Source organism: Tursiops truncatus, chromosome 6, assembly GCF_011762595.2.
Source record: "Tursiops truncatus isolate mTurTru1 chromosome 6, mTurTru1.mat.Y, whole genome shotgun sequence".
In the NCBI taxonomy this organism is placed as follows: domain Eukaryota; kingdom Metazoa; phylum Chordata; class Mammalia; order Artiodactyla; family Delphinidae; genus Tursiops; species Tursiops truncatus.
This window is the reverse complement of record NC_047039.1, coordinates 7,341,868-7,361,062: the sequence shown is the minus strand read 5'-3', so window position 1 is coordinate 7,361,062 and position 19,195 is coordinate 7,341,868. Positions and strand designations below refer to the sequence as shown.

The 19,195-nt window shown below is 39.3% G+C and overlaps 1 protein-coding gene across 3 annotated transcripts in view; it reads left to right on the top strand.

Annotated features, from left to right (window-relative positions):
- The first annotated feature begins 7,033 nt into the window (after positions 1-7,033).
- Positions 7,034-19,195, top strand: part of HPGD (15-hydroxyprostaglandin dehydrogenase) — a 28,599-nt gene continuing 16,437 nt past the window's right edge. Inside the window, exons 1-4 of one of the 3 annotated variants that reach the window (XM_019932379.3) lie at positions 7,034-7,300; positions 7,596-7,719; positions 10,850-10,956; positions 18,801-18,897. In XM_019932379.3, coding sequence (XP_019787938.1) covers positions 7,208-7,300; positions 7,596-7,719; positions 10,850-10,956; positions 18,801-18,897 — 421 coding nt within the window. In that variant the 5' untranslated portion in view covers positions 7,034-7,207. The remainder of the gene's footprint in view (positions 7,301-7,595; positions 7,720-10,849; positions 10,957-18,800; positions 18,898-19,195) is intronic. The other 2 variants (XM_019932380.3, XM_004315310.4) reach the window with 2 other exon arrangements.

Here is a 19,195-nt window from a genome sequence, read left to right as displayed (position 1 = left end):
AAAGATCTTTCTCGACCTATGATGTTGTTACATCCTGATAAACCCATCATAAGTGGAAAATATCATAAGTCAATAATGCATTTAATACACCTAACCTACACCTTAGGGGGACATTGTTCTCTCCTCTCTGACCCCATTTTGGCCAAGAAGACCCAGTCTGAACCTGCTGTATAAAAAAATAAATAAAATAAAATTTTAAAATTAAAAAAATAAAAAGACCCAGTCTGGATATTGCTGGCAACTTGCAAAGAATTTTTTCTTCTCCCAGTTTTGATCTACTTTGCATTGCTGACAAAAGGCACCTAGGAAAGACTACAGCACTTTGTGGTTCTCTTCTGTGGCCTGGATGCCAGGGGTTTTTGAGGATCCAGAAGTCACCCTGAGGAGGGGGAAGTTGTCATGACAACCTCTAGTGGTTTGGGGAGAAGGATGAATTGACTCCCTTTTTGCCAAGAGATGTCACGTAACTCCCAGCATATAGAGGGGGAGCTGTTCCCAGGTACTACAAAGGAACATGCACCCTGATGTCCAGAATTTGGTTTGCTAGAGTCACTTGTGGTAAGACTACAGGGGCCAAGCTGAAACCATAACTGGTACAGAGACACTGTGTGTGATATGAATCACACAGGGTCTGGAGGAGACTGTACCAAACTAGAGAGACAGTGCCTTTTCTGAAGGTGCATCCCCAGATGTCTTGATGACTATGGTTATACGAGATGAGTGTGTACATATCACACTGGGGGTTTTCCTGGAGTTGAGGTCATTGTCAGAGCAAATAAGGGTTTGTTTACTCCTGTAGCCTATGAACTGTTCACCTCAAGGCTATTACTGCACAGACAAGAAAATGAAGATAGAAGAAAGGGAAATCCTATAGTCTTTTATCATCCAGCCAGAGTTTTGTCGAGACTCAGATAGAAATGATCTTTACTGCTTACCAATGTTGCCGGCCCCTAAGGAGGGCTACCCTTCCCAAGGCATGGAGAGACAGAAGGTCAAGTCAATATAAGCTTGAGAAATCTTCCGGTTTCTGGAAAAAAAAAAAAAAGAAGTAGATCCAAACTTTTACTGAACCATTTTTTAAAAAGTTCTACTGACATCTGACAAACTATAGACTGCACATAATTAAAGTGTACAATTGGATTTGTATGATGTACATATAAACCCATGAAACCATTGTAACCATTCTAATGAACACTTCCGTCACCCCTCTATTCACCCTGTGCCCTTTAGTAATCTCTCCCTGCCCTCACTGACCCTCAGGGAAACCACTGATTTACTTTCTTTGACAGTAAATTAGTTTGTATTTTCTAGAATTTCACATGACTGGAATCATAACATGTTTGCTTTTAAAAAAAATCCTGGTTTCCTTCATGCGTCATAATTATTTTAAGATTCATAAACACTATTTTTGTGAATAGTTCATTATCTTTATTGCTGAGTAGTATTCCACTGTATGGATACACCAGTACTTGTTTATCTATTCAGCTGTTAATGGACACTGGGGCTGTTTCCATTTTGGGGCTATTACAAATAAAGCTGCATTTTTTTTTTTTTTTTTTCCGGTAAGCGGGCCTCTCACTGTTGTGGCCTCTCCCGTTGCGGAGCACAGGCTCCGGACGCTCAGGCTCAGTGGTCATGGCTCACGGGCGCAGCCGCTCCGCGGCATGTGGGATCTTCCCGGAACGGGGCACGAACTCGTGTCACCTCCATCGGCAGGCGGACTCTCAACCACTGCGCCACCAGGGAAGCCCTAAAGCTGCAAATTTTAAACGTACAATTTGATGTCTTGATACATGCTTAAACCCTTGACACCAAAGGTGTCCTCTGGCCTTTTTAATCCATCCTTAGTGACTAATAAAATTATTGGTACAAGGACATATCCTAGCTTTTGGAGGATATTCACATGGAGTGGATAGTCACACGTCCATACAAATAGCCAGGAATGTGCTATGAAGGCTTAGTCCTCACTGCATCTCACGGCCATTCTTGCTTCACTGGTGTCCACCACGTTACGGGGTTATTTTACTTACAATTCCAAACACCCTGTCACTTAATGCATAACCTCTTCAGAGTGCATTTCTAAGATATAATTTCATAATCTTTGTAACTATCACACAAAATAAAAATATTTAAACTATGATCAGAAATGGATACGGTGAAGGAGCTGACAATTCATAGAATAAAAAAAAGTGACCAGTAAACATAGGAAAAATATCCAACTACACTAGCAATAAAGATATACAAACTCAAATACAGCCACCTATTTAAATTTTTTGCCCACATTTGGCAAGCCAAGGAGAGTGCCTCAGAAGAAACCAAACCTGCCAACGCCTTGATCTTAGAGTTCCACCTTCCAGAGCTGAGTGAAATAAATATCTGATGTTTAAGCCACCGAGTCTATGCTATTTTGTTATGGCAGCTGGAGCAGACTAGTACGCTATGAAAGGTTAGAAACATCTCACCTGTATTCTGGAGCCGAAAGTTTACCCTCATCAGCATTGTTTTTCCATTTTTACCTGTCTTTTATCTCTAAATCCAGAAATAAATATGAACATCAAGGAAGAACCTAATAACAAGGATTCATTGGTCAAAGTATGCATGGCAGGTCCTGTAATGGGTGCTTCACAGAATGCCAGTTTACTCTGCACCTAACAGTCCAGGGCACTTTGGGCCATAGACATTGAGTAACCAGCCCAAGATCATACCATCAGCACAAAGGTGGGGACGGCATTTGAACGCACATCTGTCGAAGAGCTGAGTTTGCTGGAAGGAGCAGAGGCTTGGGTTTGAATCCAGGTGTGTTGCTAAAATCTCAAAGTCTGACCTTGGGAGAGATTACTTGTCTTCCATGAGCCTCAGTTTCTTCATCTGTAAAACGCGAGGAGTAATATTTACTTTGCAGGATTGGAAAAGGGATTCAGTGAGATAACATGCAGAAGAATGAGAACATAGTAGATATCCCAAAGTGGTCAGCTCCTCTGCTGTAGCTTGCAGAGGCAAAGCCGAGACAAGAATCCTTGACCCTGGTGTTAGCAGAAACTGCCGTATGTCAACAGGGCTTCTTGGTTTCAATAAGGAAAAAGCCTATTTCTGTGTTTCTTTATATGTGATTGTTTAAAAATTAAACAAGCTTTTATCTATCAGGTGACTGATCTGTCACAGGTAGATCAGTCACCTGATAGACTGGGGCCCTCACAAGCTGGGGCCTGTGACTAGGTACATTTTGGGATGTCTGTGCTCACCCCTGGGCACAGGACAAAGGAAAATCAAGTGGAGACTGGCCTGTCTTAACAAGTCAGGGCTGAGCTACAAGCACTAGTGTGTGTGTGAAAATATAATGTGATCAAGGAATTCTGATTTGAATTTTAACTTGAATTTAAGTCTGTTTTTAACTTGTGTTTCTTAAAGAAATCACTATTCAATCATGGTGAAAAGTACTGCTCAGCTACAATTATCTCAAAAAATAAAGAGTTTAATTTAAGAAAAAGAAGAAGAAGGAGTACCACTCAGGAGTCAGCCACACTTGGAGTCAAAGCCAGCTCCTTCTATTTTCTAGATAAGTGACCTTGGCCAAATCCCCTAACCTCCCCAAACCTGTTCTCCTCATCTGTAAAATGACCACAATAATAACCACCTCACAGTTTGGTAGTGAATAACAAATTCAATTACATATGTAGTATTTATTTAATTCGGTATAGTCTTTGCAACAACTTTATGAAATAGGTACTATCATCATCCTCATTTTCCTGATGAGGAAGCTGAGATTCAGAGAAGTTATGTCACTTGCCCAAGGTCACACAGCCAGTAGGCGGTAAAGCTGGATTTCAGAGGCTGTGCTTTTAGCCTTTACGGGATGACTGTCCCTGAGTAAATATCAAACACCTGCAATTGCATCAAAGGAAAAATAATCCCTCTTTTTTTAAACATCTTTATTGGAGTATAATTGCTTTACAATGGTGTGTTAGTTTCTGCTGTATAACAAAGTGAATCAGCTATACATAAACATATATCCCCATATCTCCTCCCTCTTGCGTCTCCCTCTCACTCTCCCTATCCCACCCCTCTAGGGGTGGGATAAAAATAATCCCTTTTAATTCGACTGTTAATTAATTTTTGTTTTTATTTTAAGAGAACTTTGTACAACAAACTAAATAAAACATAACCTATAAATAGGAATGCTTTCACAAAATTATATGAATGATGGTTTGTTTCAGATTTAACCTAGCTTTAGCTAAGAATTATGTTTTTAATTACACAAATTACATTGACGATAGAATTATAGAGTTAATGTAAATGAAATTAAATAATGTTATGAGCACGGAAGATGAGAAATGTTTATCAAAAAACCACAGAGGAATGGGGAATTTGTTTATTGGGTAAAGAGTGCTTCTTTTGGTTTTCAAATATACTATACATAATATCCTTTAGATATTTTAAAATCAAAATGTACATTTAATATAAAATATCAAAACGTTCTTCTTCCAAACCACCATACCCACATATTTTTTCCAGTCTTACTTTTAAGTTATATAAAAAGGTAATCACAGTATATGGGAATTTTCACCATTTTCCATCTTCTCTCAAACACATATCTTATATTTATCTGTTCTTTTCTTTATTCAACATGTATTAAGCACAGACCCTGCCATGGGTGCTCAGGACACAGCTTGAAGGCACTCAGGGACAGGAAGGTAATTACAATAATGTGAGTGAGAAGTGTTTCCACTGTAGAGTTCTCCAGCTCAGTGGGAAGACAGGTGAAGAAAGCAGGAGGGGACTATACTCAGGTGAGCAGATACTGTATGGCAAAGGCCTGAGCCTGGACAGTGGGATAGGTTTTAACTGATGTGGCTTCCCAGGCTGTAAAGAGGGGTTACAAGAAAGATATGGGGAGTGGCATGCCCCCTATGCCATGCCCTGGGGTTGAGATAGTTTAAGGGTTTTAAACATCAGAATGTCTAAACACGATCAGATCAGTGTTTTAGAACTTCTATTGGGAGGAGTGTGGAAACCGAATTGGATCTAAGAAATCTGGGGGCAAGGAAATCATTCAGGAGTCTAACTGCTGCTGCTGTCACAGGAAAGAGTATAAGGGTCTGAACAAAGGCAGTGGCCATGGAAACCAACGGGAGGGAAAGGGGTTGGGGGTAGATCCCAGTCCTTCCTTTGTGCTAATAAACCTGTTTCTCACATTTTTCTCCATCTCATGTGTATTATTTGTTAAGGACCCAGCAGTAATTAGTTGAACTAATATTGTTATTATCTTGTGCCAGACGTAATTTCATTGTTGCAAGAAATCTGAGGCACAGAGCGGAAGCGACTTGCCCAAGATCCCACAGCTGGGCAGGAGCAGAGAGAAAAGACCCGAACCAGCTTTGTGTGAATCCACAGCCAATGCTCTTCCAGTTCACCCACCCACCCCCGTACTGCTTCCTGTTTCCGGCTTTGCTCTCGGTGACTGGCAGCCTTTTAACCTGAATCCGTCCCCTTCCTTTCTTAAAGGAATAACTTATTGGCTTACTAATCTTTCTAACTACTGTCCAATCTACTGCTTTCCATATCATGTTGGTCTGGAGCCTCTGCAATGTTCATCTTCTCATCATTTTTTTCCTTAAATTTCAGCCATTTGGTTTCTGTACCATCTAAATTTACTGACGTTGACTACTGTCTGGAAAAATTCAAAGTATTTCTTCATCCTTCCTTCCCTGCACTTATCAGAGTACTTTGTGTTAGGAACAACTCCTTTATTCTTGAAACTCCTTTCCCCATATGTGCTGCAACACTTTGCTTTCCCAACATGTCCCTGGGTCACTCCAGAGGCTCCTTCTCTGGCTCTTAAGGTGTTCTTTCTTGATAAAGAAAAACAGTTCCTTTTCTCCTTCTATGTTCTGTGCGTGCCCCTAGAGGTGTTGGGTTTTCTTTGGTTTCCTATGTTTGTTTGAATCCTCTGCTGTTCTCTTTCAACGTGAAGACTTGTTTCAGTGATTTACTGACAACATACGTTTCACACAACCTCCCCAAACATTCCTGCCCTGTCAGTCACCTCGTCTGCCGGTGACAAAGAAGTACACAAAGGATTCATTCTGCTGTGTAAGCTTTCTGCCTGACCCCCACCTCCCCAGGTGCTTAAATTTCTTTGATCATGAAAATAAATGCCAAGTAGGTATTAAGCTTACAGAATTAGAATTGAAGCCTGCGGGCGAGAAAGACAGACAGACAGACAGACTAGGTCAGCTGCATAATCCCGGCTGAATGCATCTCAGTTCACAGCTCAAGCTCAAGTTCCTGGAGGACCAGGAACCTCTGTCCCATACTTAACTCAGAGCCTCCAGAGCTAGTATGACTCAACCAGCAAGCATACCATTGAACCAGCATGCCACCAGGCTGACAGCGAGTCTGGGAGTCCCGTGCAGTCAGTGATAACAATTCTTGCTGGGCACTCTCAGGATGACCCAGGATTGATACTGATCTGAAACATAAGTGCCAATAAGACTCCTATTTCCAAGATTCAAGAGTTCCAGCCTTGAAATGATAGGATCCAGGAGTTTCTGTTCCGAGCACAGTGCACCTTTCATCTCCAATATCTATACAGGTTTGTCCAAAACACAATTAAGAAAGAAAAACAAAAACCCCCCAAAACCCACAACGTGTTCGTGACCTCTGCTCCCTCCATCCCCACCCCAATGTCCAGGAGATGGGAATTCAGACAAAAACTTAGACAAAAAAGCAACATCCCTAAAATTGTGCTTTACAGTTTGCTGGGTTTGTTTGTGGGTTTTTTTCCCGGTTTTATTTTTCTTTGGGGTGGGGGGTGGGGGAGGAGAGGGGAGGACCTGGGCGCAGAGGAGGAATCCAGGCTCTCAAGCCTCTCCTCCACCATTCTTTTGTGGGGTGGTCTTCAGCGCACTGAAGGGAACACTTCTTGGGGAGCACCCTTTCTGCTTGGTGCCTCCCACCGCCAGTCAGGCAGCCACAGGCAGAGGGGAGGCTCTGATCTGGGCTTGGCTGCGAGTCAGGAAGGCAAAGATCGCGGAACCGGAGCGCTCAGGGCCAGGTGACACAATCGTGGGTGCCCGGCGCTGCTTGACAGCTTCATCCCCGCCCACTGGCAGGAGAACGCGGACGGGCAGCACGCGAGCGCGCAGGGTCCTTAAAAGCCGCGGCCGCGCGGAGACGCCGAGCTCGCCCACCGCGCGCAGGCGGCGACATGCACGTGAACGGCAAAGTGGCGCTGGTGACCGGCGCGGCCCAGGGCATCGGCCGAGCCTCCGCCGAGGCGCTGCTGCTCAAGGGCGCCAAGGTAAGCGAGGCAGGGCGCACGGCGCGAACCTCGCCGGCCCACCCGCGACCCGCTCCCCCAGCCGGGGCCCTGGGGGATGGGGGCAGCGACCGAGGCTGAGCCCCCGGTGCCCGCCGTGCAGTCTCCAGAGCTGCCCAGGCTGGCGCGCTCGAGCGGACCTCGAACGCTCCGGGAGAGATCCCGAACTGTAAACTGCCCCATCTCAGGTCCAAAAGAGGAGCGTCCTGTGGTCTCTTTATTGTTGGTCTATTTCAAGAGCCGCGCAGGATCTCGATTCCTCTCCTCTTGTCTGTAGGTAGCGCTTGTCGATTGCAATCGTGAAGCAGGTTTAAAGTGTAAAGCTGCCCTGGATGAGCAGTTTGAACCTCAGAAGACTCTCTTCATCCAGTGCGATGTGGCCGATCAGGAACAACTAAGAGGTAAGGGCAGGGAATCCATCCATCCACGCGGAGCGTACCTTGAGTAAGCAGCAACATGAAGGCAACCCCCGGCCAGAGATCCAGCCTGGGGCGGGCGGCCGGCTATCTCCTGGAGAGCAGCTACCTCTGAGCTGCAAGAGATAGCTGGGACTGTTACGTTTCCTCTGACGTCTCAGTAGCCCTAAAAGCTAAGGGGCAAGAAAAGCCAAGCATGCTTGAGAAATCCTTTTATTTTAGTCATGTGGCCGCACAGAATGTAATCAAGATTCCTTGGTGTATTCCAAGACGGTGCTGCTACAGTAATTATTAAATGATTGAACCTGCAGATGGAACTGGGAAAGACAAAGTAGGCTAGGCGAGTATGGCAAACAACTCCCAGAAAGCTGGAAGTCACAGAGTCCAATGACAATCAAATGTGGCAGTGTTTCTCTTTGGAATGGACTAGAATGAAAGGTCAAGGGTTGTCATCACAGACGTACTGGATACTTTTAACCACATGCTCTCTCTGGTGTTTCCCCTATGAAATGATATTTTAAAAACAATAATAGCTGTACTGTAGTCTTAGAATTGCAGAAGAAAAGTTTCTACCAGACTTTCCTCAATGCTTTCCTGTTTCCGTCTACTCACTTAAAATAGACCAATCTAGTTGTGAAATATCAGGGACAGAATTGGTGTAGACAATTAACAGATTTGGTCATATAGAAACCCAATAGATCTATATGAAAAACATACATATTTTTCTGGGAGAAAATGGGAAAATAAAATATTTGTATTTCACAAAGTTTTTTTTGAAAGACTAAGTAAATTATTAGGCACGTCTTTAGTCAAGGGACCAAAAATATCTTCATAAAAGTCACTCTGGTACTTCTGTTCTTAACGTGGATGTGTGTTTTTTCGAAAATGTTGGGCTGTTCTGTGAGAGAGTGAAAATGGAGCTATATGTTAGAAGGAAGCCAACTGCTGTTCAGGGAAATTGTTTTAAAGGAAATTATATAATTAAAATCTGAAAATGTTATAAAGACCTATAACATGGATTACAAGCATGAGTAGAAGAGACCTGTAAACATAGTGCTAGTTGCTAGAGGATAAAGTTTTGCTGATTGCACAGGATAGTTTTCATCAGGGATGAAGTCATGTCAAATCCCAACAGCCATGCTGATGGAACAGGGAACAGATTCCCTACAGATCATCTGAAAGCTATTTCTGTCTGAATTTATGTAGTTTCACACGTGACATTTAACCTTAATTGTTTTGCTTCCCAGTATTTAAAATTAGTACCTTGACTGTAAACACATTCCTTAAGGATAAGTGATTGTGAAGGAGGAAACCAGACACGTAAGTGACCAGCAGAAGGCATGTTGGTCGTGAGAAATCCACATGTTGTCTGGACATCAGCGTTTATTTGCAGTTTAGGAAAACATGGCATTGGCTCTTCCAGTGTCAGGATTTAATGTTGCCTACAACTTTTAAAACTGCTTAGACATGTGGCCAAAGAGACTTCATTGAAATCATAAAAATACAGAGGTGAAAAAGTTCTTGGAGATGACTTACAGATGAAAAATGCAACCTGAAGAGTTTAGGCAAATTACAAAGAGTACCACAGCATATAAATGTCAGCAAGAGTTACTAATAGACTGTAAGTTGCTTGAGCCCAAAATTCAGTGGTGTGTTATAAAGAAGAATACACCAATGTATAATTTGGTGTGTTATACATCAGTAAGGGCAGAGTATAAGGAATACAGTGGACACCGAAAGAGGAAAGAAAAGTAAAGAAGCAAGTAGACGTCCATATTTGACAACCTAATTTCCTGTAAGGTGGATGTGGAGTTCTGAAGAGTAGAATATATTTAAGATGAAATGCAAAATTTAACAATAATAATATTCCTTAGATCTTTTCTACTGGAGGACCCTTTCTGGAATCAATTTGAGATCTTAAGAAGCATTTTAAAGATTCTTTGAAAAAAATGAACAGTTTTTATATATTTTGTCGTTTTCCATTCCAGTACAGTAAAAGGTACTGTAAAGGGTACATATTAGAAAGTCTTGGCAATATTTTTGGCAGCTAACTTGCATAGTAATTTATCCATTTGGCAAATTGGTCCATGCCGTCTTCAATATGTCTGGTGGTTGTTAATAATTCTTTAATTTTATTTCAATCAGTATAAAGTTTGTGCGGATCTATTTTTTTCAAGGAACCCATATGTTGGACCCAAGACCCGAGAACACATTCCTATCATTTGGAAGAATAACCACAATTGTTATCTATAGTTTCAAGTAATAGAACTAGAACCAGGGGTAAAAGGCCCAGGGAAACAATAGAACTATGTAAAAGGCTACTTTGAGAAATAATGTTTCTCAATACCAAGGGGTAAAGCCTAATTTTAACTGGTCAAGGAGGGCTGGCAAGGACTGGAAATGTGGTTGGACAACGTAATGAGGGACCTTCAGACCTCAGAATCTATGCAGACTTGACCTTAGTTGAACACAGTTGTTATACAAACTTGCAATACAAAGCTGTCAAAATAGAAAAAGAAAAGGCAAACATCGAAGTTACAATAATCAAATAAAATCATCTGAATGAAAAATAGACTTACTAGGATATCCAAATGCACTGAAATGATCATTATGGATCTGGATACATAACTGTTTAATATGACACTTTATGAAGAAAATATGGCTTATTTTTAAAGGGATGCTTGTCATAGTCTAAGCCACAGAGCTTCAGTAACTTCTTAGGGACAGAGATGCTGGCTGCCCAGACTGACTTCTAAGAGCTCTTAGCATATGCTGCTCAGTTCTCTAAAATTTACACCACTGATACTGCTTACAGAACTTTAATGTGCATACAAATCATCTGCAGATCTTATTATGGTTAAGATTCCGATTCCATAGGTCTGTGGTGGCCACAGATTCTGCATTTCTAGCAGGTTCCCAGGTAATACTGATTGATGCTGCTGGCTCACAAACCACACTTGAGAAGCAAGGCAGGAGGAAGTCACCGTCTAAGAGTATAACTTTCACGAGAAGCGTGGATGAATTAAAACCTCATTTCAGGGCACAGACTGTCATAAATGTGTCTGTGCAAAATAAGAACGTATCTATGATGTCTTTTTTCTTTTTTTCTTATTAGATACTTTTAGGAAAGTTGTAGACCACTTTGGAAAACTGGACATTTTGGTGAATAATGCTGGAGTGAATAATGAGAAAAACTGGGAAAAAACTCTGCAAATTAATTTGGTAAGCCGTCTTAGCCATGTTCATGGTCTACAATTACTTAACAAAATGTTTTAAAAGGAAAAAAAGTTTTTTTTCATGGAAACAATACAATGACCTACAATGTAGAAAAAGGGAAGTTATAAAAAGCTGGGGAAAAAAAGCATTTCCTTTTACAAATAGGAAGACATTTGAGGTTTTCAATTATGAAAATAAATCTGTCTTAAAATATTAAAAGGAACCATCGTTTACTGTGTAACTTAGGAGTTGGCAAACTACGGCCCTCAGGCCAAATGAGCCTGCCACCTGTTTTTGTGACCTGCAAGCTAAAAATGGGCTTTACATGTTTTAACAGTTGAAAAAATAAGAAAAAAAAAGAAATATATGAATATACAAAATTCAAATTTCAGTTTCTATAAAGTTTCATTGGAACACAGCCAAGGTCGTTTATTTACATGTTATCTCTGGCTACTTTCATGCTACCGTGGTAGAATCGAATAATTGTGACAGAGGCCCTATGATGTGCAATGCCTGAAATGTTTACCATCTGACTCTTTATAGAAAAAAAAATTTCTAACCCCTGGTTTAATTTATGTACTTAAAAAATAAATCTTAATTCCAGGACTATAACAGACAACAAGGCTAAAGTGACCGTTGGACTCTGTAATTATTAAGATTTTTATCCTGAATGCCGGTGTGTGTGCATGCGTGTGTGTGTGCATGAGTGTGTGTAATTCCCACAATGTTTGATGACTACTTAGCTCTTCCTTGAATTGTAAACATGTAGAATAAGGAAATAAAATTTGTTTTATTCATTGTATCATAAGCTTGCTGATTATCTTATTTTATAAACAGACTTGACGTAAGATATTGGGGTTTAGTAACAAACTTTAGCTAAAGCCAAATGTCAGAGCTGGGCGGGGGCATGGGGTCACCCTGTTTTTGGTAAGGTCTTTCTTACTAGTCTCGCAAAGCAGGCACATGTAAAGTACAGAGGGGCAGCTGTGTGTGTATAAATGCACAGGGAGTGGTCCCTACTTCACCACATCCAACTCCTTAAAAACAGGAACCATGTGATGTTTTTCTTTGTTCTTCTCTCAGTAATCAACACAGTATCTTGAAGATAGTGCTTAGTCAATAAATGTTTGACTTGAATTGACATTCTCATGAGTAATGACTTAACTGTAATAACTTGATAGGAGTAATGAGAATTACCCTAACTCACAAGAAAGCTGAATCTGTGAGTACCACTTTGATAAGGTACAAGCTTGACAGATGCCTAAAACCCTTTGACCCAGAACAAAAGGTACTATTTTAAAGTACAAACACTCTCCTTCCAGTTCTTTCTAAAATTTGTCTCAAGTGTTCCTGGATATCATTATAGTTCAAAATAACTTTAAAACCTATTTGTCAAGTGTCCCTCAAAATCTTTCTGGTGGTGGGGGTGTGTGTGTGTGTGTGTGTGTGTGTGTGTGTGTGTGTGTGTGTGTGTGTGTGTGTGTGTGTGTGTGTGTGTGTGTGTGTAGAGACATGACAACTGCTGTTCCTGAGTTGAGATAATTCTATGATTTTCTTCTACTTTAGGCTAATAATGTAGTGAAATAAAATGAAACATTTTCATACTGTGAACCATACTTACATCTCTTGGCTAAATCTTACTTTGTCATGGTATATCCATGTCTAAGATACCATTGCATTTGCTTAGTTAATACCTAATTTAATTTTATATTTGTGTCTCTCTGTTATAAATGATAAGAGCTTATAATTTTTTTTTTTTTAAAGAAGATGTTGGGGGTAGGAGTTTATTAATTAATTAATTTATTTTTGCTGTGTTGGGTCTTCGTCTCTGCGCGAGGGCCCTCTCCAGTTGTGGCAAGCGGGGGCCACTCTTCATTGCGGTGCGCGGGCCTCTCACCGCTGCGGCCTCTCTCGCTGCGGAGCACAGGCTCCAGACGCACAGGCTCAGTAGTTGTGGCCCACGGGCCCAGCTGCTCCACGGCACGTGGGATCCCCCCAGACCAGGGCTCGAACCCGTGTCCCCTGCATTGGCAGGCAGACTCTCAACCGCTGCGCCACCAGGGAAGCCCTAATTTTCTTTTCTTAAAATATTTCTATTTGGTTTGTCTGTCAGCTATTCCTTTGCTTACTTCTATCTCCTTGATCTGTCCGTTTCTGAATAGCATGTAGTCATATCTCAAATGACAAATGTCAACTTGCCTACCTCTTTCAGTCATTCTGTCAGTGTGAATTCTACATAAGTGGCTGGTGATTATAATTTACTGATCTTTGATTTTTTAAAGTTGTAGCCCCATTTGCAACCTGTGATTTTTGATTTGTTTTATATTTCCAGAAATAATATTGGTACCTTATGTTTTCTTTTGATTCACATTTACCTAGGCGTATCTTTTTCTATTTCTTTATTTTGAAAATGAAAGTAACCTTTTATGTGAATTTTGTCTCTTGCTAACAGTATAATGTGAGATCTTAGTTTTCAAATCACATCTAGAAACAAATGCTTTTTATATTTGTGAATTTAAGTCACTCATATTTATTTTTACTCTTCTATTAGGACTTATTCCTTCCACTTTAGTTCATGCTTTATGTTCACTAAATTTTCTTTCTGTTTATGTTCTTTTTCCATTCTTGTCTTAAATTCCATTGGATCACTTTAATTTTCTTCAGCTGGTAAGAAAACCATACATTTTATATGCAATCTTTGGTGGTTACCCCTGACTTATTATGAACCATACTTCATTACATCCTTTGGTTGCCAGATTTAAAATAATTTTTTTTGGAATATGCAACCAATTGGAAACTGCAGGAATTTTTAAAACATGTTTTTATAAACTTATGCCCGTCTCCAAAACCACATAAAGTGACAAGACTTTTTTTTTAATCAAGCTATGCTAATGAAAAAGCACAAATCACACAGCAGCTCTCTCCCTAGAACATCGCTACTATTTGTAGTTTCATCAGTAAAACTACAGATATTTTATAGATAGAGGTTCCTAGGGTATAAAGTTCCTATATTCAGTGTATTCATAATGGGCACCTACTGTGCCTTTCTTCTGAGAAATCAGCTGTCAGAAAACATGTGCAGTGATTAGAGTTAATATAATGAAACATGAAAATAGTGAAGAGATTGTCTCAGAGGTAATAGGATTCGAATTATCTATCTTCATCCAGCAGACAGGGCATGTTTGCTTTAATATAATAAATATACAGGTGAATTAACACCTGCTCCAATGTGGAAAGTTCCTCCATTATATGCAAATAGAAAATTCTGCAAGACGGGAATTTTATTTGCCCTGTTTGGTTACAACTCACTCTCCTGGAGCTGGCCTTTATTTTTCTTTGAACTCTGCTGACAAAGGCCACTCCTTAGCTTAACTCCAGGGACTGATGACATTTATTTAATATTACATAAAAAGAACAAGCTATAACCTTTGTTACCCATATATAACTTAAAAACAAATTACTTCCCCTCCTACTTACAACACCCATTGCAAAAGTAGATTAGAGTCTGACCAATCATTATCCTTATAACTTGATTATCTCTGTTAGTATAATGCAAATATTTGTGTGTGGTTTGTATAATAATTTTTTTCAACTCTGCTCTGGATGTAATTTACCTCCTTGTACAATTCCCTGTGTGGTCTTTTGCATATTTTTCCATGTTCTTGTCCATGTCAGAGAGTAACGGCTTAAAGGACCTCACCATGTATCTTTCCCTCTTCTGAAATTTTATACAACATAGTTTGTACCATCCTTATAAGGCATGTCAGTTTTTAAATTTTATTAGAATTATTTCTATACATGTATAACTTATGCTACTCTACTGTAAGTTCTCTGAAGGCAGAAAATTGTTGTTTTGCATACACAGATGTTCAATTAAAGTGTATTAGAAAAATAAACTGCTATTCTATGATATTTTGCATACGTGGATATTCATTTTTGTGTTTCAGTACAATGTTTGGATGGTTTCCTAACACATCAGTGTTGCAAACAGTGTACGACAAACAGTATATATGTCCTTCCACTTTTACTCCTTAGCAAATTTGCCCTTTCTTTATTCTCCAGCCAGCAGCTCCCACCGCTCTTCCCACACAAGAGATACAGTAAACCTCTTCCCAGTCTTTTGTTTCCACTAGGCTCCTCTGTGTGTCAGCCACAGCTGCCTTATTTATAGCTGCTCAGGCTCACAGGGAATGTTCAGGAAAGAATGAGTCTTTGTATAACTCTCAAGGGTTGGTCTGGCCATTGGGCAGAGGTAGACTTAACTCTGAATATTGATAAGACCATTTGGTAATGTATTTATTTTACTTTTTGAAGCTTTAATAAACCTAAATAATTCATTCCCACTCAGATGGGACTTCCAACCTAATTTGGACATATGACTAACTTATATTGACGCCTTTAGTATATTCAAATAAAAATTAAACAAAATAGATGGCTATTGTTGGGGATTTTAAAAAAGATTTGTTTCAGACCTGAATTTAAAATTCATGAACTTTTATTTCATGTCTCTGATCTTGAATTTCCCAGTTTGTGAAAGGATGAAGGTAATCCTCTTACCTCTAAGGTTGGTTAAGCGTCACTAATCCATAATTTGTATGAAGCATCCAGCACGGTGCTACTACATAGCAGTCACTCAAAAAATTGCATTTCTCGTCCAGAGACTAAAAACCTACATTTTCTTCATTCGCACTATCTCATTTCTAAACGAGGTGGGTCCCTCTGCTCTATACTGTCTCTAATGAAGAGTTGAGGAAATGGATAGAAACAGTGTTGTCAAGTGTACTCCTTTTTCTAGGCTCCCAGGGGTGTTGATTACACCTTAAATTAGTAACTACTTTCTGTTATTGCTACTCTGCCATATCTAAAGATCCCATTGAAATGTTATAGTTAGGGAAAGCTTGCTAAATTTTATAAGCAGCTTCTGCGAGGGGGAAGACAATCATATCTACCCCCTAAATACGCAGAAATTTTAAAAGATTGAACATGGAAGAATAAAAGATGAGAAAAGGTTTCAGGAAAAAAATGATCATCTATATTAGTATCCCTTGAGAACTGGCTGGAGAAAAAACAAGAAACCTGAAAGGCAGAGTTTCATGATTTAGATGACAGAATCTTTTAAAAAATTGCTTTAATTACAGTGTAGCGCAAGAATCATAAATAAACTAAAAGCAACTGCAGACTGGAGGGAAATTAAATAAAGGAAATGACAGATTAGGAAAATTCCGTAGTGAATACACACACACATACACACAAATGTTATAGAAGCATATATACATATATGTGTGTATAATAGGAAGACATTATGCCTAATAAGAGGAGTTAAACAAGTTCATTTATCCATTTATCTGTATTACTAGAGAATTATTTCCAGGATAGAGGAATTTATGAGAGTGGTTTTAAGTTATAGAATGCTTTAACTTGTTAAAAAAAAAAAGTATGTTAACATTTGGAATACTATACAATTTCAGTATTACATATAAAAATTGTCTCTTCGTAACTAAAAATGTTGAGTAAGCATGTGTTAATTATATCACTTTGTCAATAACTGAATTTTCATTTATCCTCACTAAGTAAAAGTAGACTTTGGATTTTCCTCTTTTTTTGTTTGAGAGTCAAATACAAAATTTTAATACCTTTACAAAATGGACTAAAATAATGCTATAGATTCCAGCTTTTTTTTGTATCTGTAGCGAGAACATATCTGTAATTTTTGTTTTCTTTTTTTCCCTGGATATTACAATGGCCCAATCTATACAATGTATAAGCATTGCCAAAAGGCCACAAATATATTTAGGAAACATTTTTATTCTGCGTTTTTCTAACAATTCCATTAATATATGATCTGGGATATGGAAGAGGTTGTTAAAGTAAAGGAAAAGAGGTGAAAATTTCTTACATGTACAGCTAAAACCTTAGGCTTTGTCTTGCAGGTTTATCCTAAGAAGCCTTTTATTTGAAAAGTTACTCAGTTCTTAACCTGATAATGGATGGCAAGATAATCCTTTGCCTTCTCCATCAAAAACCAGGAAATAAATCTGGCTTTTAAAAAAAATTAAAAACATTCCCAAATTTTCTATCTGGCTGCATCTTGTAGATGTTGAAAACACAAAAGCAGGTGTCAGCAAAGCTGTAAATACCTGAGAATAAAAGCGTAGCGCCAATACACATAAACAGAAATTCTGTTCAGACATGCTGGAGACTTGGGCAGAAACACACAGAATCTAACTGACTTCAGTAATTTCAGCCATCTACATTCTTTTCCTTCTTATATAAGCCATTAATGTTTTGTTTTTCCTTTTTAAAGGGAATCATGTGCAGGTTTTACTCATTCTCCCTAAGCCTACTTAATATCAAACTGATGCATGGCTTAAGTGAATAGAATCTTCAGCTTACATTTTTTTGTGCTAGAACTACTGTTAGGTAGAGAGGCAACTCTGGATCCTTGTCAAAAAGACTCCAAAAGGACTTTTTAAAATAAAAAGAAGGTAACCACCAATATATACCCTGAGGTTCAGACTCGTTATCTCATTATCTGTTGTATCATTTTCTTTGCAGTGCTATAAAGAATGAGAGACATAGGAATTAAGATGTCAAAAGCAAATTTTCACCTTTCAAAAGTCTGAGTTGGAAGGGAGAGGAGTTCTTAAATCTAAAAGGGAATGCAAGGTTTCAAATATGTTTCATGTCACAAGTTGATTTTGACAGTGGTTAATTCTTAAATGTTAGGATAAAACCCAAAAGGTGCCTATACATGGATGTGAGTAGCAAAGCAGGGTAAGCTTTCAAAAGGACAGCTGCAGGAGTGATGAACAAAATTAAGTGATTTCATTACTGAAGACCATATGTCCAAGGAACAGAAATGCCTTTTGCTCAAACTGCGTACAACGGCTATGTGATCTCATACGACACAGAGTTCAGGATGGCTTGACGCTGCAGCTCCCAGATCTCATTCCCGTCTGCCAGCCATCATGGTGGTTTCCTCTTAAAGATGCTATCAATATAACTTCATTCCAGCCATCGCCCCCATATGAAGCAATGAGAAAGGAGTAACGCAATCATTTCTTCCTGGTTTTCTTAAGAGCGATGACAATTTTCTCCACAGAGTCCTCTTCCATCACCCTCCCCAGCCCAGACCCCACCTCCAGTGGACTGCTTCTCAGGTCTCGCCAGAAATGGTCACATTTGGCTCCTAAACCAGTCACGGGCAAGGGGAATGGGATTTCTGTGATTGAAATAGGTTAATCACTGTCTGCACTAAAACAGGGGAGATCACCTTCCTCTATATTACATGCAGAAGAAGTAGACACGAATGCAAAATAGAAGGAGGAAATGAAAACTGTGTAGGAAATCAAGGGTATCCACTATTACATATTCCAAGATCCAAGAGAATGAAACAGAGCAGATGGATGTAGAATAGTTGGACAAGAGAACCATGTGCTAAGAAGGGTGAATACATTTTGTATCCAGTATTTAGAAAAGAAAAAGAATGTACAGAATTCTTGAAGATGCTGAGGATTAGTGAAAGTAACAAGACACTTGGAATATAACCTTTATCATAAAATCTCAGATCAGGCAACTAAGTGAAGTTTTGCAGAGATGTGATGAGCTCTACAAGTTTAGGCAAATAAAAGAGAATCCAGTCAGTGCGTTTGAAAAAAACACAGCCACTTCGAAACCTTTCATTGATAACATGTGCAGGAGTCTCCCTCGGTATCTGGGATAGCAATAAAAACTGTGGTGTGTGACCATATGATAAAGTATGATAAAGTATAATAGCTCTTTATCAGAGCTATACTCTTTAATAGAGTATAATAGCTCTGTTGCTTTTCCCATTTCTGCCCCTGGACTAGGTTTCTGTCATCAGTGGAACCTACCTGGGTTTGGATTACATGAGCAAGCAAAATGGAGGTGAAGGTGGCATCATTATTAATATGTCCTCTTTAGCAGGTAAGGACAATTATCATGTTAATAATGATTTCTTACTGGTAATTGGGACCACAAAAGTAACTCTTCAAAGTGTATTTATTATTAACTCAGGTTTGAAATTGAAACTTGGTTTACTTTTTTTTTTTTACTGGTTCTATGGAATTTTCTGTTATATGATATCAGAAGTTCAAACTCTAAGTTTATTCCTATTATCTTAAATTGTGACTTTATCTTTCTGCAGTACTATTTAAAAAAAATGTATAGATATTTTCCTAGAGTTGCTATTTGTCAAAGGTTACCGTGAGATTCCTAAGCAGTA